At 43.5% G+C, this 21,667-nt stretch overlaps 1 protein-coding gene across 2 annotated transcripts; it reads right to left on the reverse strand.

Annotated features, from left to right (window-relative positions):
* Positions 1-9,164: 9,164 nt before the first annotated feature.
* Positions 9,165-21,642, reverse strand: SCPEP1 (serine carboxypeptidase 1). Of its 2 annotated transcripts, none has more exons than XM_050908372.1 (13): positions 21,576-21,642; positions 19,900-20,045; positions 18,843-18,932; positions 17,766-17,921; positions 17,406-17,480; positions 17,122-17,194; positions 16,081-16,118; positions 15,769-15,897; positions 14,171-14,255; positions 13,234-13,344; positions 12,436-12,573; positions 10,735-10,898; positions 9,165-10,611 (listed from the first exon to the last, which is right to left on the reverse strand). In XM_050908372.1, the coding sequence occupies exons 1-13, from the start codon at positions 21,640-21,642 to the stop codon at positions 10,546-10,548; spliced, it is 1,338 nt and encodes a 445-aa protein (XP_050764329.1). In that variant the 3' UTR covers positions 9,165-10,545. The 2 variants fall into 2 exon arrangements, with proteins under 2 accessions (XP_050764329.1, XP_050764328.1); XM_050908371.1 differs by having other exon boundaries at positions 13,234-13,347.
* Between the last annotated feature and the right edge of the window lie 25 nt (positions 21,643-21,667).

The following is a 21,667-nucleotide window of genomic DNA, read 5'->3' on the forward strand; positions in this document are numbered from 1 at the left end:
CCGCGGCCGCAGCAGCCATGATCGCCCGCGCCTTCAGCGGGTGCGTGACATCAGCTCCGGGGAGCGGGGCGGGAGGGACAGCGAGAAGGAGGAGGGAGGGATGGAGGAGAGCAGAGGGAGGACGCGATCCCCGGGCGGAGGGAGGGAGGGAGCGAGGGAAGGGAGAACAATAGGGCAGAGCTGGAGGATGGGGAGGGAGGGAGAGGGAGGGGGCGGTGGGAATCCGCGCTCGGCAGGGGCGGGGCCGCCGCCAGAGGGCGCCGCGGTGAGGGGAGAGGCGCCGCCGGGGCCGGGCGGGAAGCGGGTCGTGTGGTGGCCGGGGAGCGAGGGCGGGTGCGAGGGGCCGCGGCAGCCGGGGGGGAAGGTGCGAGATTGGGGACAGGGACGTTTTGGGGGCAGCAGCGATGGGGAGTTTCCCTGGGAAGGAAAGTCGCCACAGGGAGGAGGGAATGGGGCAGGGGGAGCGAGGCCGGATGAAGAGAGCACACTCCCCTCCAGCAGCTGGGGGACAGCAGGCCTGGCATCTCCCAGGTTCCTTTCCCAGCTGTCGCAGACCCATTTGCAATCCCTTCACTGCTCCACACCTCAGTCCTCCTCCCCGCCACCCCAAATAAAACACCAGTCACACTACAATTTTTCCTGAGAAAGAGCCATTGATCCTGGTCTGAAGAGGTCCAGGCTAGGGAGAGAAAAGCAGAGTGTAGAGAATTAAGGGGCAATTAAGGAAAAGGAGGACAAGCAGAGCTTCCCGTGCTCCATTGCACTCAAGTGACCAGGCAGAGTCATGCAGAGGCACTCCTCATGGCTGGGTTTGGGTTAGGACAGACACTGTTCACCCACGCTTTAATGAGACATAGCTGGTAATGAAGGGATGTCCCTGCCTTTGCAGGATTCCTCATTAAAGCCATCTGCAACTGCTGTCCTCCATGGCTGGGTTTTAATTTGATCTCTGCTCTGTCCCTTTTCTTTCTCAGAGTTTTTTGGACTGCTTTTTAAGCCCACAGCTGTGAGCTGCCAGAGGGAAGACCAGGAATGGTTCTGGTTCCTGCATTGTGCCTCAGACCAGGAATGACGGGGCAACATCTTGGGGAGGAAGGAGCACTGGCTGAGTCAGGCTCAGGTACTAACTGCCTCTGCCAGCATTTCTTTCCCACTGTGGTTGCTGAGCACAGATGATCATCCATCACTGACTGATGTTCTGTAGGTGATTGATAGAGCTGTCCATCTAGAATGACCATGAAAGTGCAACAGGTTTTTATTTGAGACAGTATCCATTCATTTGCTTCTTGCAGTAAGAGAGGTCCATATGGCCCTTAGCAACCCTGAAAATCCCATGATTAGAGCAAGCTAGTCAAATCCATCTCTTTTCTAGGAACCAACAGGAGTGTTCTCCTCAGGAAGTTTTGTTTCTTTGAGCACGAGTCTCTCATCCCTTTTATGTGCAAATTCAGGGTTCAGGAAGAGGCTGACTTGACAGCCCTGTAGGCTGTAAGTCAGCTGTCAATCAACAACACAGTGACAGTGCAGACCCCACTAGCGATACAGCTCCCCACATATCCACCCTCTGACACAAAGATAAAGAGCTGGTTCCAGAGCTTCTGCCACCTTGACCTTTCTTTAGTTTTACAACAAATACAGAAGAGTTCTCCTGTTCCCTTACTGACGTACAAAAGGGTCTTTCCAGACTGGGAAAAAAAAAAGTGCAGAGATCAGATACGACCCTTGGGAAGCAAAGAATTTAGGAAGAGATGTGAGGAGATCTGAAAGAGAAAAGGGAAGCAAAATATTTGATCAGCAAACTTCTCTGAAGTTGTCTAGTTAAAGCAGGATTCTTAAGATGTGGGGACATTTAGCTTTTATCTCAGGACCCTTGAACTCATCTTCAGGTTATGCAGGGATTGAGCTTGGCACACCCCTCAGGGTCACCTATTCAAAGTATTCAAAAATTTGTGAGCTGGTACCCCTCATTGTGGAAAGCACACCTATGTGGAATCAGCTACTGTTACTCTTAACTGCTCTGAAGTGGAGTTCAACCTCTTCAAAGCTTCAGAGCATATCTGTGTCATTGTCCCACCTGGTTTGCTGAGATTGCCTCAGAGTGCCTCCTTGCACCATCTGACTCACCTCTCTGTGTGCAGGCTGGCAACTGTACAGTCCCAGACAGGGAAGTGGAGTCAGAGTAAGTATTGCGGGGGAAAAAAAAGGAATACTTTTTCCTGTTTGCCATGACCAGAGGAGGAATTCCCACACCTCAGATGGGTCACGCTCTGTCTGGTGGAATTCAGTTAATTTCCACTATAATTTCCAGTTAATTTCCTTTATCTTCTGCTGGAGGAAGAAAGAACTTGGTGTAGATATGCAAGTAAGCGGCAACACAGATTTAGACCAAAACTGTCAGCATTAAAATCTGTGTCATTCTTGCATTAATTTGTACGGGGGGGGGAGGGAAAAAAGCTCCAGGTATAGACACCACAGTTTGGGGAGTTAATACTGAAGTCTGAGAACTGCCACAGACAGCTTGAGTGCCAGAGAGCACTGGAATCAAGCCAGTAGGAGAGCTGAAGAGGCTGTAGAAGCTGTCATTGTAGACAGCTGAATATTTTGAGCAAAGATATGACAGCTGGGAGGTGATCTGACACCACTGAACACAGGAGAATTGGCATGTGAGATGCTATCAGTAAAGGTCCAGGATCTGAAAGCTGGGGGTACCCCAAGTGTGCTAAAGTCAGGACACCGAGCTGAACATGTGCCACATACTTGCTGGGCAACTACACTGGCAAGGTAGTTTGTAAGGCTGAATCAAGGAGGAGGTCAATTTTTATTGCCAGTGGACGTAGCTGGCATTACTCCTTGCTGATCTCTGCTTCTCCAGTTTTAGGTAGAACATGTCTGCTAGTGCCAGTGGGCTACTTTCCCTTACTGGTATATCAAAATACTTGTTTAATCAAAGATGTTTGGCAACTTCTTCATTTGACTTGTGTGCTATGTGGAATAAATATTTTATATGCTGCAAATCCAGTTTTCTGAACTTGAAATATGCCTAGTGGTGGTGCTACCATATTTGCCTGTTACGAATAAATAGTTCAAGAGGAAACATTTCATTGAATACCACAGGCCATGACTGTCATTTGCAGGATTTCTTTACAATCAGCTGCTTTTCCATCAATGTCACTTCCACTTATATAGCAAATTGTAATCTGGTGTCAGAAACAGCATCTAAGGACTGCACTCCCCAAGGCTGATGACCTTATCTACAATTCTGGTTGTGTTCCAGCATATAGTAGCAACATCTTGAGACCCAGCCTCTCAGAACAGCTTCATAGCACAATTTCTCTTTATAGTATACACAACGTAACCATCATTGAATATTTGGCTTCTAATAGTCTTACTGTATTTTGAATCAAATCCTGTTTCCCACTGACTACTGTAGCTCTGATTAGCAACATAACAGATGTGCTTTATCAGTTGGATATTCTTTTTGATTTTAAGTGTCATAAAGAACAGGTAACAGGCAGCAAGAACTAGCTTATTAATACTCTTGCCCTGCCTGAAAACTTAAAAATATTACTTAAGAGGTAATGGAGTTTTCTCAGGCTAACTTAATTAAGTATGTCACAGAAGCAAGATACTTGATTTTTTTACTGCCATTTTTCTCTAATCTTTTTTCTATTATAAAAAGTTAACAACAAAAACTTACAAATTTTGGGGAAATGTTCCAACAAGCAAGGATCTTCCTTTGAAATTTTCTAGTTGCTAAAGGACCTCACCTTGTAAAAGTTTTAGAGGTTTAATTTTACATAGTATGAATGCTCTTGCTGGATTTCAACAGCACTCTTACCAGATTATGAATTAGGTACATGCATAACTCTGCTAGAGGAGCCTAGCTAGACAGCTAACTGCAGTTACCTCAGCAAACACACCAATGCCTTATTTGTTTCTTCTTACAACACACATACTACCCTCAGAGACATTGATCAAAAAGTATTAAGGATAGGCAGGGAATATACCATTTAAAAAAGAGCGTGCCTAAATACAAATCACAATATTGAATGGTATGTTCTGGTTAAAGCAGGCTAATTTAGCTGTTACTTGCAACTATAAAGCCTTGTTGTAATTGGGGCTGTGCTCACAAAGACCAATTCTCATGAAATTATTGCTAAAATTGAATAATCCTCTGTACTGGTTCACATTAGGCCATTTCCACTGTGAATTCATAACATCAAACTCATGTTTCCAGGTGCTGACCAGGTATTTCCAGGGACGGCACCAGGAGCGTAGCTGCTGACGCCAGCATGTTCCCACGGTATTTGAAGGTCTCCTTACTCCACCAAGTGGCCAGCCATTTCACTGCACTTCTGTCACCAGCCAAGAGAATCCATCGCTGGCCACCTTGCGTAGGGCAGCAAGGTGAGGCTACTACGGTTTGTTTTTTAAAAAAAAAAAAAAAAAAAGTAAAACAGAGATGAATGAATAGTATGGGATAAAGCAAGCTTTCTTCATGTTCCAAGAAGTCCCACAGTCCTCCAAATGCCCTGGGACCAAACCTCTCTTTTTAGTACATTCCAGAAGCCTCCCTGCTGCCTTCTCTTAGGGAAAGGACAGTACCTGTCAGCTTTTCTCCGACAAGCTCTAAGCAGTTGGGTAGACTTAGATTTGCCTCAGATTATAACGTGCAATGGCATCTGGCAACCTCCTGAAAGCATTAATAGTGCTAGAAGGCATCTGACAGCTGCCAGGCCACTAGGTCATTTCTGTCCCTTAGTGCTTCAGGAATTGATCTTCACTCCTTCACAGGAGATTCTGGGTACAATGAAATGTTTAAGACTCCAAGACAACCATGTAAAAATGAGACCTAGTGTAGTAGCTACAGTCATTTTCAACTTCTACCCCCAGAAGAGCTGTCAAGAGACACGCAAACATTCCTCTCTGGCTCTAACAAGCAAACAACATTAACAGACCTAAGCCCCATATTCTTGAAGACTCCCCCCCCCCCCCCCTTTCCCTCCCTCAATTTATTACAACAAAAAATAAAATCATCTAACAAATCATCTAGCAGCTCTTAAAGACTGAGGACGCACCAGCCAGTGTATTTTCTTTAAGCTAACTCACCCATAACACAGTATATGAACTGTTCAGTAAGTTATCCCTTACTGCTTCAAATAAAGTTTCTAAAATTTTGCTTATTTTGTCCTATCCAAGATGGACTACACAACATCTGAATAAATATGTTCCATCTGCAGTTTTATTACAGCTGACTACAGGAATGTAATTCCCAGATATTGCTGTATTTAGCAATGAGATTTGGGACAGAATAATAAAATTAGAACATGCTATACCATACTGATCCTAAAGCCAAACAGTGATTACTTGTGTCTCAAAACAGATTGTGTGAGATGAGTCCAAGTTGGCTGACTAATGGGAGATAAAGGACAGAACAAAAATATTTATGCAAGAGAATGTAGGTGCAGCATCATTACTGCTGTGACCATCAATGGACCAAACTGGCTGAGCGGCTAATGGTGATGAGCACAGTCTGACTGTTTCAAAGACACACTGCAACCAGCTTGCTTGTAGAGAAACAGTCCTGAAAAGGACATTTTAAGAACAGAGAAGCAATCAGAAAAGCAGCTTAACCAGGCTGGTTCTAGCAACCTTTATAATTGCCTTCAAAAATGACTGTGGTAGGCACTATCAAATCTACTGACTACAGCTTGCAGATGGAATTATTCCAGCGGTCTCTTATGCTTAGATGATTCACAGCACTTCAAAACTTATTCATCACAGTATCTACCTATAAATTTTGGTATTGAGACTGAGGATAAAAATTAGGGGAGAACAGAAATGAGCTCCTGTATTTGAATCAGCTTCAGCAAAAGTATGATTTTCGCCTCCTTGCCATACAGTCACTCTGGCCTTATTTGTTCAAGCCCCCTGTGAATCTGTAGTTGATTTTGCCTACGTGACATCCAAGTGAATGTTTTGGATGAGTGAGTTCTACATCCTAAAACCCTGCCTTACCACAAGAGTACTTTGGATTCAGATTTGTGCAATACATTAGTACTGAACAGCAGAGCCACAGTGAGACATTTGCTGGAACTGGATATTATCTGGATGTTTTTGGTGCTCTGAGACACCCCAACCTCCTCCCTGCAGTATTGTAGCCACAGAATAAACAGAAAACCAAAGCTCTGGACCACAAAAGTACTGAAGTGGAAAGCCCGCTTTCTGAGCTAAGGCCTGATACACTAATCTCAAGGTAGATGTTTGCAGTGCTTGCCCAGTCCCTGGAACAGTGGACAAGGAGGAGTTATCGTCTGGCTCACTGTTCCACAGGTCCCTGTAATAGGAGGAATCTTTCATAGTGCATCTCTTGCTTTCCAGTTTGTGGGAGCACCTAACACCAACAGCTAGCTATGATAAATTAGCACAATGCCATGCCCTTTTAGTGCTTTGTTTTTCAACTTCTAGTAGGTTAGGGGGAGAGGGGAAAAAAAAAAAAAGGCATCAAAGTATGCTTTAGAGTATGTCCTGAACACTAACCATTTAGGACTATTTCAGACCAAGGCTGGAAATTCTGAAGTCCCCTATGGGACATGGTCTAGCCAATATTCCCATCTGTTTTAGACCATTGGTATAGTTAGCGCATCAATTCTGCAAATACTCTGCTAATGCTAGCCACTGAATTATATTACTTATCAGATACAAGTGAAGAGTAACGGTCAATATATGAAATTTGCAAGGGTGCTTTGCTTTCCTTGGAAATATTTTAGGCGAGGAGTTTGTAAACTGAGATAGGTTGAAAACCACTGCATTAGGCCATTCATACTAACACACTTCTACTCCTGCAGATATATCCAACATAGTTCCCTACTACCTCAACCACCAGCCATAGTTAGAAAAAACAAAAACAAAAAATCCCCCCCCCAACAGTGACCAGAATGGTACATTTGTTCCTCCACAAGAGCTAAAGCTACTCTTTAACTACCAAATCCATTATATAGCAAATACCAAAAACAGTTTTCAGAGAAACCTTGCAAGGGTGAACTGTGCTCTACTCAAATTCTTACTATTCCTTCATCACTGTCTGTGGGTCAGATAAATTACTACTCCTTTCCTGAATCCCTTCTGGAAAAACATGAACATACCCCAGAGTTCAGAAGTGACACACGCAAATTATGCTGCCATACAGCAGGATGTTTACAGGATAACAGACATAACATGACAATGAAGAAGTGTTCCAAGATTTCCATCTTGCCTCGGTACACAGATGTTGTTCTTTTGTTGCAGCTTTGAATCCTGAGATAAGCAGATGTTGCAACATTTCAAAATGTTAATCTTCTGAAAAAAAGAGAACACACAGCTACATGCCGACCGTTAAGCCTCAAACTTTAAAGACATATAATCAATGAGCACTATGTGCCAAATTCCCTTTAGAAATAGCTTATGTGATTCACTCTTCCTACGGCAAAAATATTCCATGCCAGATGATTAGTTACATTAGCCACAAATATTGTGCCTGCACAGACACCCCTATGGTGCCAGATAGGGCAGATCTCTCGCCTCCTGCGTTCATCTGTCCACAACAGTCTCAACCTCTACTGCATAGGAACAGTTGTAAAAGCCAGATCAAAGGTCCATCTGTCCCATATCCTCTGTGCACCAGTGACCATGAGGCACTGGTACACACTGGTTTAAGGCACAGTGGATGCATCAAGTGACCCTTCCCCATTACATCCTCCCAGATCCAGCAAAATAGAAAGGAAAAAGACAAAGACACCTGTTTATCACATCGTGGATAACTTTTAGGTTTCTCTCTCTGGCTTAGAAAAGGTAGAGTTACAGAAAGCCAAAATTGTTCATGCTGAAGAGGCAGTACTGAATTATTGATTTTTAACACAGTTGGATTTGTTTCTATGAAAATTATCCTCAACTGATGGTGAAAAAAATAAGTCAGTGACTCTCAGGCTACCTATGCAATCAAAGCCTCCAGCTGCAGAGGATGAAATACAAATGTTGGGCTGTTTTCTTTTGGCTGGTCCAGCATCTGTAAAAGATCTTATTAATATTTAGAACGATTCATTCTAATGGATTTGCCAAGTGACAGCCCTTGTCTGGAAACAGCTTACTGCATGAAATCAAAATGGAAGTATGTCACTGCTAATCAGATACGCAGCAGGACTTGAGCTCCTTTCAAAGCAACCAATTTCTTACAGCTTCTGCTGGACAGTTGACCTACCTTTGTGATGATTTAGAGCTGTGATGCACCAGTTACAAAGCCTTTGGTGAAATAAAAGGAAGGAATCTTCCTTGATATTAAAGGATTGCTGCTTTTTTGTTGTTTGCATTTAAATGGACGCTATTTAAAAGCCTGTCTCCATGGGCAAGTATTTTTATTCTAATATGTTTAGATTTGGCATAGCCCCTAAAACCAACAAATCATTACCACCAGCCTTCTTGAAACCATCTTTTTTCCTCATAAGCCATCTCTCTGCCAACAGAAAAACCTGCAGAAGCTAAAACAAAGGAGGACAAGAAACAGATGTCTCAGGCCTATTACTGAGCACAAGCTCTAGGCAATGTGAATGAATGTCCCATTTGATAAAGAAGTGTAAGAACAGCAGTAAATGCTGCTTTCTGGAGATACCATCTTCTCAGTTCTTTCCCTCTATCAAGCCCTACAGTATTAGTTGTTTAGGCATAATGCAAATCATTGTATATAACAGGATTCAGGATTACAAGCCAACTCAAACTGCCGAGGCTCAGACATACTTATTTGCTTGGCGAGTTATTTTAAAATACTCCAAGAATGCAGATATGCAGATTTACACACCTCTAGGACCCTCCTCTTATTCTTGTTCATCTAATGTTCAACAAGAAAAAGAATAGAAACAATTGCTGGTTTGATTCTGCCTGCCCATTCTGGGTTGCCCTTCGTGCTCTGAAGGAGTGCATTTTGTGGAAAGGATGGGAGGAGCTGCAGTCCCCAGTGCATGTGCTCCTCATCATGCGGTGCTGTCATGGGGGAGAGCACAGACCTGTACCCTTTCCTCTCAAGTGTGACTGCGTCTGGTCCCATTGACAGGGGCTTTACACTGAAAAGCCAAAACAGAAAAGATGTGATCTTCAAGCAGTGAAATCAATGTGATGCCAAAGAGAGATGAATTAAACCTATTGCATTTATTAAAAAACATGTTTAAAAAAAAATATCTGGATTTACATGGCTAAAGTTCTCAAGAACACAGTTCAAGCAGAGAACACAAAGAAGGAAAGCAATTATTAGGTGCCAATACTCCAGCTGCTGGGTGATTGCATATGTGTTTACATAGCATTATGCCTCAGTCCTTGCTAAGCCAACACTATCAGACATTTCATGACAGTTTCAGTAGCTGGAGTAATTGAGGGGTTACTATTTATTTAGGATTCTGACAGCTGGAACAAGCTGTTGTGCCTCCTATCAGACACCAATAAACAATGACCACTTTGTGCTCCATAGCAGAAGTCAAACGATGTCTGACCAAGTCTCCTCTTGACTGTATAATATATATATAAAAAAAAAGCTGTTTCAAAATAATAGGTCTCTGCAAGACTTAAAAAAAGCTCTAGAAAAATATGGATCCAGATACTGGTTCTAGCTTGTATGTCCTTCTTTTAAACACTGCCATTATCTTTCAGAATTATGCTATTATTACTCAAATAATGCTCTCCTTTCCACTCTCCAGGCTAAGCTCCGAAGGTTTTAAGAGGCTTCTGTCCATTAGGGCTCTATTCTGTACAAGGAGAGGGTATTAACAGGGCTCCTGCTTCAGCATACAGGAAAGCAGGAATTCCTGCTGGATATGCTTTAGGTGTTAAGGCTAAAGGCAAAGTTTGAGTAACGGTCATTAAAGAGAATGAAAACAAGAAACAAATGGTCAGATGAAAAAGGTCAAATCCTCCTGCGGGAGTGTGTTTTTCTCTCTCCATAGCAGAGGAAGCCTGAAGAATCTTGGATCCCAGCTCAGGCACCTCAGCAAGATGAGATGGACTGTAATTCCTCTAGGGCAGGTCCGCTATCCTGGCATCTCCATGTCTTCAGCTTGTAATCCAGCCAGGTGACTCAAGCAGAGGCCCGAGGACAAAGGAAGGAACATTCCACGGCATCATGAAACAGGTTAGCTCTCAGAGGAACAAACAGCAAATCTATCAGGACTCAAATCAGTTTTAGTCTTGGTGTGTGAACAGACAAGAGAGCATTCAGGGGAGGGCAGCTTTTTACAAAAACACAAAATCCAAGTCAAAGGCAAAGGCTCAGAGCTAGTTGTTTATGATAGTGGACTTCCCTCTGGAAGAGTCATTATGAACAGTGTTAAGGCAGCAGATCACAGCTTACAAATTCAAAAGCAACAACTCATTCAAGGAAAAAAATGCCTTTCCATAAGTGCTTGTGCACATTATCAGCAAGATCAGAGAGGCTGTGTCCAAATAGCCATTGTTCCTCCCGCGGCTTATTATTCTGCAAGAGCACTGACATTCGGCAGGAAGCCATACCAGCTGGCCTCCCCTTCTCTAGTGCTGCTGTTGGGTCACCATCCTGACCATTTTCAGTGCCATCTCTCCTTGATCAGATGGTACCTAGCACAGAGATGAGAGCACATGGTAAGCAGCTGCTATAAGGAAGCAGAGAGCAAGCATATATGCATCTTCATTTTTCTTGCTGATAATGGTGCATCCCACCCCAAGAAGTATATTATTTACCATGTGCCCAGCCTTAAGAATCCAGAAGAAAGCGAAGTTCTCATAGGCCTTGTGGAAAGCAGCTGTCTCAGTGGATTCTGGAGACACATAGAGTGCCTTCCACCTTTGCTGGCTGAACTGGTCCAAACTAGGCCATTTCAGTTTCCGGATCCATGCCTCCTGGCCTGTTAGAGGTAAGAGATATGCTTGATTACCAATACTGACATAGTGACTTGGGATTCCCAGTTCAGCTGGATGCCCACTGTACTAGATACCAATACAGGAGAGTTAGTGGAAAGTCTCCATCTGCTCAGATTCTAAAAACAATTTTGCGATGCCTAGGAAAATGACCAAGGCTGTGTTCAGGACAAGCTGAAACAAACCAATGGAGGGAGAAGGGAAAAAGCAAACAGTGAAGATGTACATGAAATAGACTTATGATTGCACAAGTTGAACATGTGCCTCTTACAGGCTCTGCAGCCCTAGCAATTCTGACATATTTTGCTTTACTCCTCAAACACCTCGAATGTCCTGCCATGGAGAAGGATCAGCCACACCAAGTCCCCCTCTTGGAAATCAGAAGAGACACTACTTCTGTTTGTTACAGTCAATCATCAAGAAAAGCCCAGAAAGGTTTTCTGTTTTCAGGTGCCTGCTAGGGAAGGTGGACGTCAAGACAGCAAAAAGACCAATTCCAGGGCACCAAGGGGGACAAAGCTTTAGCCTACCTCTGAACTAACTGGAAGAATTTACATGTTAACTGCAGCTCAATTTTAGCTCTAAATGTGATAAACTGGAGCACCACTAACTGCTCATCTGTTCTGACAGCCTAAATACTCTGTTTCCTGATTTACTGATTGCTATGTTGTTCATGAAGGGCATCCGAATATCTAACTGGGCAGAGACAGACAAAGGATAAAGCCTTTCACAACACAGGAAGATGTTTGCGCAGTCTGTGACTGCATGCAGATTATTTAAATCAATAAGAAAAGGTGAATGGAAGAGAGGACGGCAGTCTCGCAGCATGACGCATTTCAGCAACACTTGGCCTGGCTCCCAAACTGCCACTTGATCAAGCCTGCATCTTGCACACAGCAAGGGACAAACAAAGCCCTTCAGTGGCCAAGATGTGCAGGAGCCTACACATGTTACGGAGCAGCAGGTGTGATCACTCTTCAACTGCACCCTCCCCAATTAATTACCAACACCCTTGTTCCATCTCACCTGGCACCACGCTCTCTGCTGCAGGCCACTCGGTGAAGGCTGACCTGTATTGTGCATAAATCTGTAGCAAGATACGACCTTTGCCCCATAGAACGGGATCTTCAAGGCACAGCAGGAGAAGAGAGGATAATCTCCATATACTTATTCATCTATCCTCATTCTTCATTTATGAATGAGTGTACATACATACATGTATGTCTCTATCCAGAAGAATTAAGTGAATTATTAGCTACCTACTTATTTATGGGCTTCACTGAAACAAGCAATTATTGATGTTGCAGATCCATTTCCCAACAGTATAATAAAGGAACTGCCTCTCTCAGAGGGATGTAAACAAAACAAAGAGCTGCTCATTTATGACTGTAGTATTTAAGCGTTGCGAGTTAGATAGGAGATTTTCACAGAAGACTGGAGAGATTCAGGTACCAATATTACTGGCAACTTCATGTTCTACTCATCATGTGTTCTGTTCCCAACCCCAGCCAAGAAGTCTCTTACCCATGGTGTCAACAATGAGATCCAGCTGTCCATTATAGACTGTAACATTGACGTTGGCTGCCAAAAGCTGATCAACAACATCAATGACAGGTTTCATGAAGTCCTCAGCCATGTTCTCAAAGACATCTCTGGACTGACCTGGTTGGAACCAGAACGAAGACAAATTTTAACTGATGAAGAATGTCATCCCCAAGCTGGGACAGAAGCAACTGGCTAAGGGTTCTAAAATGCAGTTCACAGCTGCATAAAAACCAGTCCTAGCCCAAAGCAGCAGCCAGTGATTTATCAGTCTGAGGAACTAAAGAGAACCAGAAAGCAGCCATGCTCCCACTGGAGCTCACAGACAGCATTGTAGCTTCTGGCTCCTATTATACACATACAGGGTGCCGGCATCAGCCCTTTAAGCCTTCCTTTCTGTTTTACGCCCTCCCCTCCACACCACGCAGCTTTACATGATACCAGATTTCTGGCAGAGAAAAACTGACAGGAATTTCAGCAAGACTGCATGAAAGACAGAAACCAGCTGCTGAGATATGGAGGATCTTCTTCCTCCCCCTGTATTTTTAGCTGCTTGGCTAAAGACAGATACAAGCAGCAGAATCAGAACCAGAACCACATCTGCTCCCATGGGCCTGCCCCATTACATGTTCATTTCTGAGAATAAGTCCTCTTCTTAGGCCCAAGGATAATGACAATTTAATGTGACTGCTTACTACAGTAAAGCATCTTCCTACAGACTGCAATACTGTAAACGGAATAATGGAGTCATTAGATGCGCACTAGAAGACAGGAAAGTACCTCCCCATTTCACACAGTCAGGAATAATTTTTAGCTTCTTTCTGATGGGTCCGTTCATCAATTCATTTAGGCTGTCCTTATGCATATTTCTGACATGGCGTTGGTAAAGTCCTACTGAAAAAGAGAGAACACGCTTTGATTAGTGGCACATTTAAGACAGTCATCCTGCACAGATAACAATTTTCAGTGTTACAGTCATGGCCAACGAACTCTTTTCTAATGAAAATGCAAAACCACAGAGAGAGATTTGCTTACTTCTACTAAAAACCACTGAAGTCAACCCTTATTTAGGTGAGGGAATGATATGGGAAGAACCCAACCATCCATTTCTACTTTTGGCTAATACAGCACTTTTTCAGGGGACCAGCTTCTGCTTTAGCCACGTGGTACAGACATGATTTCTTCTCCTCAACAGACCAGTTATTTTTGAGCTGCAATACTTTACTTTTGGGAGTTAACTGTGCCATTCACCTTCCCTGCTGAAGCCAACAGAAAGAGATAAAGAGCTTGAAAGAAACTCTATACATGTGTTTTTCACATTGATGCATAAACATCATGAAGCAAGAGTCTAATCAGACTATTTATATTGATGAGATATTTTTGTGTCCTAGCTTGAAGACAGAAATGAAAGACATTAAGAGGAAGTAACTTAAAGGTCATAAAACCATGTCGCAATTATACTGACTACTTCCCTGGTGTAATTTGTGCAGGATGTATAGGTGGAGGTGTAATCTATAGAAGGGTTGTTCCACATTCCTATTTATCCCTATTTATGCAAGGGCAAACAAGTTCTGCTCAAGAGAGTATCAATATCCTTTGGATCTGAAGGCCCCATTTTAAGGATGTGCTAAATTGAGGCTGTTCCCACTATCAGAGTTGAAGGTACGCGAATGCAAACATAGGGCCTCAGAAGCTCAAGTACTTAAATACAACTTACTGAGATGGAGATTTTCTTGTTCATTTGATTTCATTTCTGGAACCTCCTTAGTCATGATGTTATAAAAGTTCACATTGTCTGTGTTCTGAAAACACAAGATAGTTTCAGTAACACTGTAACAAAAACATTTCTCAGATATGAGGAACAGACTCTCTTCTGAAAAAAAGAGATAAGTAAATCCTAAATAAAGGACCCTGTGACCTGCCACTTTACCTACATGTCAGGAAGGTACCTATGGAAAAACTTTGGTTCTACATTTGGTTTGCGAAGTGGGGAAGAGATTTCTCAAGTCTGTATTGTTCACACGTGGATTGTGCCAGAGATGCTATTTACTTCTCTGAAATGGATGTGAAGCTACAGGAAGCCTTACACCCTGCAAATGACTGAAGATTCTCATTATAGAGAGCTGCAATGCCAGATGATGCTTTCAGATGGTCTCTTCTGCTTGATCTAGTCTAGCCTGATGCTGCCTCTTGCTCAACACCCTCCCAACCTACAACCCTTCAAAATCTAAAATGCTTCCTCAAGAACGTGGTGATTATCGGTCACCCCTCTTTTGGAACTGCTGACATCTGGACGTGTCCAAGAACTGTAGAATGGCAGCTCTGATGCAGACAGCAGACTGCCTGCATCCAAAGGACAAGTGTGATCAGTGTTGCCATTACAGAAGTTACTTGAGATTCCTGAAGCCCTGCTTTATTCAATTTTTGAATTTTTAAAGTTCTGATGCATACATCAGAAATCAGCTCACAAGAGCAACCCTAGAAGAAGTGAAGTGCCTGCACCCTGACAGCAATATCACAGCTGGGAGGAGAAGACAAGCAGACTTGAAGAGAAAGGCAAGATGGGAACCACAAGTTCCTTCCAAACAGTAAGAAGTGAAACCAACTATGTGCAAGGCATTGTCAGTTACGAAACAAAACAAAAAGAGTGAGAAAAGGAAGCAGCTCCAGATTAGTCTGTCAGTTTGAGGAAGCCAGAGCCTTACTTGTACTAAAACAAAAACACAAGAAAGAATCAGATTTTGGAGCAATGCTTCAACAGGAAAAACAAGAGCAAAACTTTACGTATCTTTTAAGCTGGAACTTGCTAAGTAACAAGATGCAGTAACCCACAGTAACAGGACATAACTTGAGGTTCCTTTCCATCCTGTGCACCTATTGTAGTTCTTTAAAGAGAGACCTATGCTCAACTTGAAATTTGTGTCTTGCTGGATGCAGTTTTCTATATTCAAAACAAAGCTTTCAAGGAGACATAGCTCATTTAAGTTGAAACTGGGTTCTATAGAAATCAATGGGACTAGCTGCATGCTAAAAATTAAGCATCTATTTAAGTGATATGCCAGGTTGAAACCTTGATGCAATACTGCAAGCCCATGTGGGTTACCCTACCCACTGCCTCTTACAATCACACAGTGGTGCACAGCAAACAAACAGCTCTTTTACATCAGCACTGGGATAAAATAAATACTGGCAAAAATGACTGGGCAGGGCATTGGAGAATTCACGCCAATCCAGCGCTCAGAGAAAGGATAACCTGAAATTGTGTGCCTCCCCAGGCATCAGTTAGTTATTAATGCTAGTCAAAGAAGATCTCACCTCTTCAATGACACCTTCAGCCTTGCCCCAGAGCTCAGTGGCCAGCCCATACTGATTTTTATTTATTGCATCCATTATTTCTTTGGCAACAGCAGTCACCTCTGCTAGACCATTATCATCAAGGAGAGACTGGAAGACAAACACAAAGGAGGACAGCTTTAATTATAATTTCACATTCATTTCTCGCTAACAATCTCCATGCATTCGAGGTTTTATTCTGGCTAAGAGCCCACCTTAAAAATCAACATCCATATATACTGTATGGCAGTACAAGTAATCAGGTGAGGACCAAAAGTTTAAGAAGGTACTTACAGTGCTGTAAAGGTAGGGCCCCCAAGACAGCACAGAGTCTAAAGAAACAGAACAGATTTCAAACATCTAAGTTTTTGACATATGATTTCCTTTACTTTTCCTTTATTGTAGCAAGAATGATTGTGACAAAAATAGATGAATTAATGAGTAAAAAGGTACTGTCAGCTCAGTTTAGCCCAAAGTTTATGTACCACAGAGCAGGTTCTTTACAAATCCTGAGAACCAACAAAAGCACTGCAACGTCATTAACCCCCTAAACATTAATCAGTGAAATTTATTTAAAGCAACAGACATGTTCTTACCAAGATGTTCTCACCCCAACACTGCAGCACATTGCTAGAACATGGGGAGAGATCTGACAAGTGAATGTGCATTTTCTGAACTGATCTGTTTGCAAAAGTTACAGGGGGGAAAAATCTAGTTATAAAACAAATGTGTTTTATAACAAGTTTGTTTACAAGGTCTCAAGCATCAGCTGACAGGAGACAGACAGGAGTTTGCTTGACATTGTCCCGTGCTGCAGAGAATCTGTGAAGCCTGCCCTTGCATATCTAACAGAAGGACCAAGAGTCCTTTAATTTGTTTTTTTGTCCTCCACCAGACATACAAGACCTATCTCTTCCAGGTCTGTGAGGACATCAGTTCCTCAGCACAAGGTCTTCTTGTGAAAAGACAGAGAAAACCTCAGTTGCAACCTTGTGAATCACTTGGTGACCACATTTTAAGTGCAGTACTCTTACCAAAACACCTCAGAGGCTGCACAGATGTGTAGGGACATTTCACCACCACCCCACTTCAAATACAAGTATGCTCCTCACTGACTTTGCTCTCTGACTTTTCATAATCTAGATAAACTCTAAAGCTAGATTCCTCAATCACAGTTTGCAATGTTGAAGTATTTCTTTTTGATTTACCAGATTCACTAGAGATTTAATTCACTTAAGACAGGGCTGGCATTTTTGTCTCTAGGTACTCATGGAATGATAAAAAAACCAACAAAACAACAACAACCCACCCACAGTCTGAGGATTTTAAACATACCCAAAGGAGAAATCCATGAGTCTCCAAGAGCAGTCCCCATAAAATTGCACTTTATCGTCCCTTTTTGAACAGCCTTGGTGAATAAGACGAAAAACAACAAACAAACAATCAATCAATCAACTTTTACTTAGATACTCATGACTCCAGAAGCAGTTCTCTTTAAGTCAAAAAAATCAGTAGCAGTCTGAATTAGGCAACAGGGACAGTGTATTCCAGGAAATATAAGTACTTGTAGAACACTATGTTTTAAAGTGAAAAGTGAACTACATCCTCCAACTACTTACCTCATGCAGCTCTAAAGCAATGCCAGCAGCCATTTTACCTCCATAAGATTCAGAAAATATGTAGAATGGGATGGTCTGGAGAGAGAGAAGCCACACAATGAACCTGTTGGGCAGTGGGCAGAAGATACCTCCAACCGTCTCCCACATCCCACAGAACCCAGGCACTGGCACCAAATTCAAGACGCAACTTCTGAATTGTGGGAAATAAGAGGCAGTGCTTATACCCACACTGACTCCCACCAAATGCATGCTACCTAGCAGCAAACACTGCCCATCTGGAAGTCTGTTCACTAATTCTTTTTGAGATCTGTTTAAAAGCAAAGAAAAATATGATTCTAACAAAGAATTCAATTCACTTACCTGGAATTCTGTTCTACATGTGAAGAATTCTCCAAGAAAAACCATCATATCAGAAACTACTGTGGTAAGGTTTTTGGCAAACAAGCTACAATCATCCACGTAACTGAATCCAGTGCCCACAGGATTATCCACAAACAAGATACTGGCTGCCTGCAACTGCAGAAGCAGAAAGAAGGTTTGTATGAAACCTCAGTTCAGCACCTGCAAAAACCTTAGTTTTGATGGCACAAATGATTAACTGAGCCACCAAATCTCTGGCCCTGAAAGAACTTGCAGAAAAATTAGGTGCAAGTCCAAAAGAGAGAATGGTACAGGTGAGACTTGTCTGTCAGAATGTCAAATAAGAGGGTTTTTCTTTTGGGTTGCTGGGCTTTTGTGAAATTGCTATAGCAAATGCTATAGTTGTATAGTTACAAGTGTACAAATAAAATCAGTAGATCAGCACACAGATAGCTAGCATGGCTCGAAGCAGTAAGGCTCACAAATAAAGAGGTACAACATAAGGTCTTTCAGTTTGCTCAATCTGCAAGAAGAAAGGCACCCAAAAAATCCCAGTGATCCAAGGCAGATCACCCATACGATCTAGGGAACTCCAGAGTAGTTAGACTATTGGTAGCTCAGAGCACAAATACATTTCATTGAATAAACTTCCACCTTCGTAGGCAGCTGTAATTTGTTTTCCCTTGAAGGCCATACTGGACTTGTAATTACGAGCCATTGGTTATCCGTTGCCAGCCATCCAGAAAAACCTCTATGACTGTAGGCAATGAAGCTATGATCTGAAATAACATCCTTCTAGAACTTCCCTGCTCTCAGTTTCCCAGACATCTGCAATTCAGAAATTCATGGAAGCCCAGACATATTACAGCAAATCAAATTAATAGGTCTACTCTTCTGTTCTTAACAAGGCTATTCCTATAAGCCAATTAATTAATCACACTATTTTAAGATGAAATATTGTAGTTCTATTGAACTTTAAGTGAAAACTGTTCTGTGCATTTTTGCATAGCAATCATCTGTGTACACAAGCAACAAACATTTGCAATCAGTAATTAGAAGCTGAACTCTCTGCTATACCCAGGTTGTATTTCTTGGTTTCATTTCTTTGTCTAATGGACCAATCTCTTCAAAGTTCCCAAATCCACAGCCTGAAGCTCCTGGACCTCCCTACGGGGAAATACCAAATGACAAATAAGTTAAAAGGCAGCATGGTATAGATACGACAGACAGGAGAAAAATAAAAGCAAGCCAGTAAGTAGAATGACAGATTGTAAATTTTAAAAAATGGCTTTTGCACTATGTGTTAATTTGCAAAGCAAATTGAGCTCTCTTCCTCATCGTCTTTCATTATGTGCACACACGCCATTTCTGAAAGCAAGAATTTAAACAGAGAAGTGATCACCCACTTGTGAAAGCATCTCATGAGTTGCATGCTATGAGTGCAGTTTGAAAACCCTTCGCCTTATTCCCTTAATACCGAATGCAAGTGTTAGCTAGCTACAGAGGTTTGCAAGTCATTCATTTTACCAGCATGTACAGCATGTGCATTTCACTCTGAAGAAATAACCCAGAAAGAAAAAGACCAAGTCATCAAGTGATTACACTCAACATTAACTTCTGAAATGCACTGCTGAAGGAGAATGTGGAGCACACGCCACTGCGTTTTATCAAACTGAGATTGAATGGGACCAGTCTCTAAACAATCAGTCTCTCTCTTACTTGTTTCCATTTAGAAATCTTTCTAAATCTCTGATTGTTTTATCTACTGTGTCTCTGAACACTCTTTAGACTGTAAGCTCTTCAGGAAAGGAGCTGTGATGCTACAGTGTACTTGTAGTGTCTGGCACAAAAAGCACTACTGTGCTTTTGTGTACTACTTGTACTTTTATAAGATAAGAACAACCTCTGTTTCTGCAATTTAACTTGATGGAAGGTGAGCAGTTCAGGACACCCCACAACTGCAGAATGATATTTTCATTATTTCTTCCTAACCTGAATACCTCATTCACAAGGGAAATCATTTAGAATTGGACAATTCTGAATCCTATTTCTGTAGAGCTGGAAGATACCTGTGAGACTGAACCAGGCACAGATGGAAAGAATTATCATTTAAGTGCCTTTCACCAAACCTTACCTGAAGCCACAAGATGAGAGGTAATTCTGTGAAGTCTTTGCTTGGGTTATTTGCATAGTAGAGCCACCAGAACATGTGGGCCTTACTTCGAACTTGCACATATCCCCACAGCTCTTTGGGCTCTGGGGATTGCCTCAGAACTACACCTTGGAAGGGAAATAAAAATAAAAATAAAAATCAGCTAGGTAAAAAGCCCAGCTTTGGGCTTTCCACCAGATTTGTTCCAAAACATTACATTTCAGTCTTGGGTGTGATAATTAGAAGTGCTTCCATTAAAAAAAATTACTATAAGAAACATGCCTATACTTACACCCACACACATAGATGAGTTATCATCAATGAATGAAGTTAAGCATGTAATTAAGTGCTTACTTATCAGGGCCTGACGTTACAGCTGCTGCTGAAATAGCAGCCCAATAGCTAGGATAATTTTTTCTATCATCAGGGAAACATTTAAAATCTTTTCAAGGCCTGGGCTGAAAGCACAGCCCCACCAGACACAATGGAGTAACTCTCACCAGCTTCAGGGTCACCAGGGCTCCCTCAGGGATCCAACACTTTGATCTTAGTCTCTGGGAAGATCAAATCATTTTACAGTCCCCAAGGAGAGTAAATGCAGGGTAGACAGAGGGGTCACTTCTAAACAAACCCAAGATCTAATCCTAAACTCAGTTAAGTCAGTAGAGTCTTGTCAACTTAAGCAGTCAGTCTATTCCCCATCTAGGACACAGACACTTTCCCAGAAACAGAACTTTGAAACTACATCCCTTAATCTTCTCGATCACGACAGAAGGCAGCAGTCCACTGGAGAAGCAGCAACAAGGCTTTTTCAAGCCACAGTGCCCAGTCTTCGCTGATCCACAGGACACAGCGCTGAACAGGTTATATCAGCATGGACAACATCACACTTTCTTGGTCAGCCCTCACTGCAACAGCGGTGACACCCCGATACGGCCGTTTTGCTCCTTGCAGCCCCCGACCCGAAGGCTCTCGCAAGTAAAACACTGTGGCCGGGGACCTGTGCTCCTGTCAGCCAGCATGAGACAGCACTGCAGTAATCTCGTGCTTACAGGCACGCTGGCTTACATGGCTTCTTCATCGTCCTTTGCAGCTGCCAAGGAACGGAAGAGGGTCTGGGGGTCTTTTTCAGGAAGGACAGATGACAGCTCAGGGTGAAACAGCGAAGAGAAGTGCTGCCCCGGTTTGTGGGGAGCCTCTCCCACCCAGTTTACCCAGGTGAATCAACTGGGACCTGAATTTCCACGTTCCTGCTCCAAAAGCGTTCCCTGGGGCTCCGGGGAGCGCAGACCCCAGTCAGCCGGGTCGGGAGGAGACGACTCCCAAGGTCACGACAGTCCCCGGCAGAGACACGGCGACAGCCCTGGCTGGGGCCGCGTGCGACCGCGCACGGGCCCGCCCCGAGCTCGACCTGCTCCCGCCGGGGCTCCCGCCGCGCCGGCGCTTTTGCTACCCGCTTCGCCGCGTCCCGCCCGGCTACCACCCCCGGGGCGGCGGTAACGGCCGCGGCGAGCCTCGGAAACCGCCAGCGGCTCAGCCCGGGCCCTGCCCGGCAGCTGGACGTGCCGTGCCCGGAGGCCGTCGCTCCGGCACTGCCCGGGGCATGGCCGCAGGGCAGGGCAGAACCCCCGGTCCGGTCCCGTCCCTCAGCCCCATACCTGCCGCCAGCGCCGCCAGCAGTAGCAGCAGCAGCGACAGCCCCGTCGCGGCGCGCAGCGGCCCCATCCCGCCAGCAGCTCCCGGCGCCCGC

The sequence above is a fragment of the Gymnogyps californianus genome, chromosome 19, assembly GCF_018139145.2.
Source record: "Gymnogyps californianus isolate 813 chromosome 19, ASM1813914v2, whole genome shotgun sequence".
NCBI classification, from domain to species: Eukaryota; Metazoa; Chordata; class Aves; order Accipitriformes; family Cathartidae; genus Gymnogyps; species Gymnogyps californianus.

Bases quoted from the DNA above. Each gene is read 5' to 3' on its own strand.
- SCPEP1 (XM_050908371.1), bottom strand. From the start codon at position 21,642: ATGGGGCCGCTGCGCGCCGCGACGGGGCTGTCGCTGCTGCTGCTACTG. The intron at 15,898-16,080 runs GTAAGTACCTTC...TTTGTCTTCCAG, and splicing joins GGCCCTACCTTTACAGCACT to TCTCTCCTTGATGATAATGG. The intron at 10,612-10,734 runs GTAAATAATATA...TCTCTGTGCTAG, and splicing joins TTCTTAAGGCTGGGCACATG to GTACCATCTGATCAAGGAGA.